The sequence below is a fragment of the Urtica dioica genome, chromosome 2 (genome assembly GCF_054948205.1).
Source record: "Urtica dioica subsp. dioica isolate 48M chromosome 2, U.dioica_male_clone48M_v1_H2, whole genome shotgun sequence".
Classification (NCBI taxonomy): Eukaryota; Viridiplantae; Streptophyta; class Magnoliopsida; order Rosales; family Urticaceae; genus Urtica; species Urtica dioica.
The window spans coordinates 47482633-47489126 of NC_142757.1; the positions used below are offsets into that span (position 1 = coordinate 47482633).

General features: G+C 38.5%; 1 protein-coding gene across 1 annotated transcript; it reads left to right on the top strand.

The window, feature by feature from the left end:
- Positions 1 to 1633: 1633 nt before the first annotated feature.
- LOC149405110 (cyclin-dependent kinase F-4-like) lies at positions 1634 to 3801 on the top strand. Its single transcript, XM_089607768.1, has 8 exons — positions 1634 to 1698; positions 2027 to 2135; positions 2230 to 2295; positions 2566 to 2634; positions 2744 to 2807; positions 3149 to 3229; positions 3377 to 3462; positions 3793 to 3801. The coding sequence occupies exons 1-8, from the start codon at positions 1634 to 1636 to the stop codon at positions 3799 to 3801; spliced, it is 549 nt and encodes a 182-aa protein (XP_089463894.1).
- Positions 3802 to 6494: the final 2693 nt, after the last annotated feature.

Consider the following 6494-nt stretch of genomic DNA (forward strand, 5'->3'; position numbering starts at 1 on the left):
AAGTACAAGAACAAATGTCATTTAAGGTTCTGAGTTTTGTTTGAATGTTTTTTGAAGGTGAAACCATGAAATATAGACAACTAGGTAGTTGGGACTTGGGATGATGCCTATGCACTATGAAGTGTAAACAACAAATCATCGTACAGGTCAAATAAAATAATTTAGTTTACTCATAAACTAAATGAGAAATTTCATTTTGTAAACGTCAAAAGTGGAGAAATATTAAAGTTGGACCCCTTAGTTCGAAAATATATAAAGAGTACGTCACAACACGGTGGTAAGTTTTTTGTTTTGTTTTGTTTTGTTTTGTATCTCTTCTTTTAGTTCCTTCATCGTTTATGTATTGTAATGGATTCTTTTTTTAGGGTCCAGTGACTATCTAGCCATATGAAACGTTAGAAATTTTAAAATAGCCAAGGTTTCATTAATTTTTTGTAAATAGCCACATAAATCTATTTACGCTATCAAAATAAGAAAAAGCGCAGAGTAAATTTCTAATAAATATGACTATTTACGAAATATTTACAATAGTTTTTGGCTATTTATGAAAAATTTACAAAAAGTTGGCTAAAACGCAAACGTTTATGTTTATGTGGCTTATATCGCTAATTTTTTTTTTTATCTTCCAGGTATCGAGCCCCGGAAATGTTGCTTTATTCACAGTTGTATATGAAATTCTGATTAGTCACGAAGACAAGATGTCGCACACAATGTGTTGACAATGTGTCCGACAACTTGTTTGAACACAGATTATGGATAAACAACAAACAGTGCAAAAAACAAAGTACACACGATATGGTTACCCAGTTCGGTGAAACACACCTACGTCTGGGGGCACTCTGCCAGTGGAAAGGATTTCACTATCTTGTAGTCAATAGTACACGCAAGGTTTATATATATGATTACAATCATCAAATCAATATAACCTAGAGACTATTACCACCAGTGAATACCTAGTCAGGGACTCCCCCTGAATTTGAGCTCCGTCTCAATTTCACCCTTCGAGTAACCGCCTGATTCGGATGACTTTCAGTCTTCAGCTGTTCGTGAACCTTCAATCACGCGAACACAAAACCCAACTCTCACAGACACTCAATCTTTGTGGAATAGTGTTTGAGAGAATACACCGCGATCAACAAAACACAAAGCCTCCCAGTCCGCCGGTCCTGCACGTCTAAGAGCTCTAAGTGTTTTATCAAAAGCGTCAAGGCTGCTAAGGGGGAGCGCATGGCTTTTATAACAGCTGCACAAGCCTGGAAGTGAATCTAGGGTTTCCTTACCCAGCCTCATACGAATATCTCATAATCAAGTCACCAGCGAGGCAAATATCTCACAATGAAGTCACCATCGAGGCAATATCTCATAATCAAGTCACCAGCGAGGCAATCTGTCAAAACTGGAAACTTGACTGAAATAAAGTCTGCACACAGGAGGAAAGATGTCACACTAGAAGTAGAAGCATAACGACCGATATCTTTCCAAACAACTTGCACTAAAAAATAAAGCCAACATATAACGTAACAACAGTATAGTTCTAAAGTCGGTGAGTGTAACTCCTTCATGAAATCTGCAGCGATGCCTGGAATCAGAATGTTTCATTTTCTTATCCCATTTGCTTAATTTTATGACAGACATGTGGGCAATGGGAGCTATCATGGCCGAGCTGATCACTCTCCACCCGCTATTTTCGGGTACCAGGTAAGCCATATACACACATAATTTTTTGTTTATGGGTCCATTAGTTAAATAGTCACATTTACAGTTTGATATTGCTAATTAGCCAACGTTTTGTAAATTTTAGGTAAATAAACACTTTCATACATTTACAGACGTAAATTTTAGGTAAATAAATACTTTCATAGATTAAGTCACGTCACCTTTATGGCTATTTATCTAAGATTTACGAAACGTTGGCTATATAGCAATTTCAAACGTTTTAATCGACTATTTTACTCATCGAAAAAAAAGTTATTCCGGAAATACGTAATTTTCTTGTTGTATCTTTATGCAATGGTTATGTTTGCAGTGAAGCAGACCAGATGTGCCAAATCTGCAGTGTTATAGGCAGTCCGACTGTGGATTCATGGGCTGATGGGCTTAAGCTCGCAAGTGATATGAACTACAAGTTCCCTCAGGTTTGATATGAACTCCCAATTCGTTTGTCCACAAGATTAGTTTAACTTAATTTGGGTATGTAAACTAATTTTGTCAGTGTTTCTTACACTACAGTTTTCGGGTATCCAACTCTCTTCACTGATTCCATCAGCTAGCGATGATGCAATAAGTCTTATTGCGGTAACTTATACGTTTTGTTACTCTTATTTTTTAGATAAATGATTCCCTTTACGAAAAATTATAGAAAATAGCTGTTTAAAACTAATTGTTTAGAAAAATAGGCAAAATTATCAGTAAAATAAGGCAATTTTTTAATTTTTAATTTTTTTTTATTAATGTTAGCTATTTCACTAACTTCATATGGCTACTTTGCAAATTTATTAATTTCAATTGGCTATTTAGATATGAGGCCATTTCCTTTATCATCTTTGTTTTCGTTCTAATGTGTAGGCGCTTTGTTCGTGGGAACCGTCAAAGAGGCCATCGGCTCTTGAGGCACTTCAGCATCCTTTTTTCAAGGCAAGTGTTTCCATACCATTTCCATTTGAGAGAATTATATATATCTACGCTGAAGATGCTCTACCGAGGCATCGAAGATAATAACTTACGATCTCGTCGAATGTTACAGAGTTGCTATTTCATTCCAAAGGCACTCCAGTACAGAGTTGTTTTCAGTGCTCCTTCGTCCCCAGGTTTTGTTTTACTACATATATCCGTGAATTTACATTTTCCCGAGACATAGGAATGCAAACAATAAAGCTGGGTTGGTTTTATTATAAAAAAAAATTAGGTAAATAGTCAATTAAAACGTTTGAAATTGCTATATAACTAACGTTTCATAAATCTTAGATAAATAGCTATAAAGATGACATGCTCTAATAAATGGAAGTGTCTATTCACCTAAGATTTACATCTGTAAATATATGAAAGTGATTATTTACTTAAGATTTACGAAACGTTGGTTAATTAGAAATGTCAAACTGTAAATATAGCTATTTATCTAATAGACCCTTTTATAATTCTCGTCTCGCAGCTCTAACAACTAAGGTAATTGTGCCACAACGCGCTAAGAGTGTCCGATCTTCCCTTAACTCGGAAGCTCATTCTCGCAATGGTATTTTATTCCTAGGGCTTCTTGTTGGGTTTTTTTTTTTCAGTTTCATTTTACAAGTCAGTTTAATACTTAATTAGTCCATGTACAGCTTTCTTTTTCCTTCCCATCTCGGTACGTAGTAATAATATTTTTTCATAAATGACACAGGTGTGGAGCGCAAAGAGGAGATGACCAATCTATGCCGGGACTATTATAATCTCTTTCTTCCGCAATCGCACGGAGACCACCCTGCGGTAACTACCATGCGCCGCTCTGTTGATTCGCTGCCGACACTCCCTTCGCCGAGCAGAGTAGTGGGACCGGCACCGGAAGTTCACAACGTGACTGAGACGCTCCAAAAACTGGGGTTCAGTGATTATCTGAAGGCTAAATTTGTTTCCAAGAAGGATTTTTGGACCTCCTTTTTAGGATTACCTTTGTCTCCTTTTTCTTTTTCTTTTTTCTTTTTTTTTTGTTAATTGTTCTTCCATATCAACGGTTAACTGAGGACAACCTTACAGTTTCTCTTGGATGTTGGTATATCTATTATTGTTCGGATGTAAGCTGTTGGATTCTTTTTCCAGAATGTATGATAAATAATGCGATGAGATTATTTTCTAAATTATATTCATTTTACAGTGTTTTTCCTATTGCCCGAATGATTTATTCTAAAAATATGAATTAAAGCATCTTCAACCATTATACAAATTTTTATAGAATTATAATTTTAAACCTCTACTACTTTTATAGTTTATAAATTTGCCGAAAATAAGACATGAAATTGTGAGGCGTGTCTTTAATTTTTTTAACGATTTTTTATTTTATTTTCAATGGTCTATGTAATTGTGGCTAAATTGTAGTAGTTTTAATTATTATTTAATATATGCGTTGTAGTTGTAATTAAATCAATGTATTTTAGTCTATTTTTATATTGAATTAATAATTTAAGCAATCATATAAAATATATAATAGGTAAATAGTTGTTACTTCAAATTAAATTAGTGTCAAATTTAAAATTATTAAAAATTCAGATATTAAAAAAAATATAGGCATAGTGATCAATATATAGATCTCCACTATTACCACTATTTCATGGAGATACAAATTTAAAAAATTCATCAAAATTTATATTATAAAATAAAATCTCTAAATTTTGATACATTTTGTACCAAGTGTTAAGGTCAAAATTAAAAAAATTACAATTCTGGTACTCCGGGCTCTAGCTGGATCAACAAGGCGCTCACAGAATTCGCGGATCAACATTATATATACTTCCGGTCATTTCGATTCCTCCTTCACCATCACCTGAGCGTGATAAACACAGTTGAAAAAATTACAACTATTTGAGGATGATCATTTAGATATGGGTATTATTAATTCATAAATAAACATAATATTAACAATTTACAAACCCGGTACAGAATCAAGCCCGGTCGTTGGAAATTCGATTTCCTGCAAAGAAATATTTTTTTTATTTATTGAAACTAAGTACATTCTCTTGCACACAAAGACATTGAAATTATTAGCTCACCATTAACTGTCTGTGAACGTAATTGAGATCAGAGAAGAAGGAAGGAATTGATCTGCACTTTTATTAATAATCAGTAGAGTATATATACAAGATGATAACAACCACAACTCCTAAATAAAAGGAATGAAATAAGGATGGAAATAAAAATAACTCTAACAATAATGTTATTCTATCGGAAGAGATAATATCGAATGCCTAAAGACTAGGAACTACACGTAAATATTTCAACACTCCCCCTCAAGCTAAACTATACACATTAATTAGATTTAGCTTGCAATACAAGTCTCTGAACAACGGAGGTGGGAGAGCCTTTGTTAAGATGTCAGCTATCTGCCTTCTTGAAGGAACATGATATAGCTTGATGTCTTCATTGTCAATTTTCTCGCTGATGAAGTGCTTGTCTATCTCGATGTGCTTAGTGCGATCGTGATGCACGGGATTCTTCACAATACTGATGGCAGCTTCATTATCACAATAGAGATGGATATGTTGTTCACAATGGATCTTTAAGCTGTTAAGCAATCTTCTGAGCCAAATGCCTTCGTAAATTCCCTGAGCAAGTGATCGGTATTCAGCTTCAGCACTGCTACGAGAGACGACTTACTGCTTTTTGCTCTTCCATGTCACCAAGTTCCCATAGACAAATGTACAGTACCCTGATGTAGATCGCCTATCTGTCTGGGAGCCTCAATAATAAGCATTAGTAAACACTTCAATACGTCGACTTGAGTTCTTCTTGAAGAATAAACCTGTTCCTGGAGCTCCTTTGAGATACCTTAGGATCCTGAACACTGCTTCCATTTGTGACTCCTTTGGGTTGCTCATGAATCGGCTAACCAAGCTGACAGCAAAGCCAATGTCTGGTCTTGTATTAGCCAAGTAAATCAGCTTGCCCAGCCTTTGATATCTTCCCTTGTCTACTGCTTCTTCCTCATCACCTGAATCTAGCTTGAGTTTTGGCTCCATAGGTGTGTCTGCTGGTTTGCATCCTAGCTGTTACCGGTCCGTCCCGGCCCGGTACGGCAACGACAGCATATGGCGGCTTCCCCGAGTCTTTCCCGGCGCACGGCCACCTCAAAGCCGGCCATGGCCTCCATGGCCGAGTCAGAGCCGGCCATGGCCGAGTCGGAGCCGGCCATGGCCTCCATGGCCGAGTCAGAGCCGGCCATGGCTGAGTCAGAGCCGGCCATGGCCTCCATGGCCGAGTCAGAGCCGGCCATGGCCTCCATAGCCGAGTCAGAGCCGACCATGGCCTCCATGGCCGAGTCAGAGCCGGCCATGGCTGAGTCAGAGCCGGCCATGGCCTCCATGGCCGAGTCAGAGCCGACCATGGCCTCCAAGGCCGAGTCAGAGCCGGCCATGGCCGAGTCAGAGCCGGCCATGGCCTCCACGGCCGAGTTAGAGCCGGCCATGGCCGAGTCAGAGCCGGCCATGGCCTCCACGGCCGAGTCAGAGCCGGCCATGGCCTCCACGGCCGAGTCAGAGCCGGCCATGGCCGGGTCAGAGCCGTCCATGGCCGGGTCAGAGGCAGCCCTCGGCCAAGGGGTTGTTCATGACGCTCCTTGGTCGCCTATAAATGTAGGGGTCTCTCCCCTAGCTCAGGTAATCCATTCTTGAGTACTGAAACGATGTCGAACTCGTACCTCGCTCGTTTTTCTCAAGTCTCGGCCTCTAAACTCCCCTAAAACCTCTATACTCCACCTCAATCCCACTAATGTTGAGCGTCGGAGAGGTAATTAGGGGCACCCCCCCTGT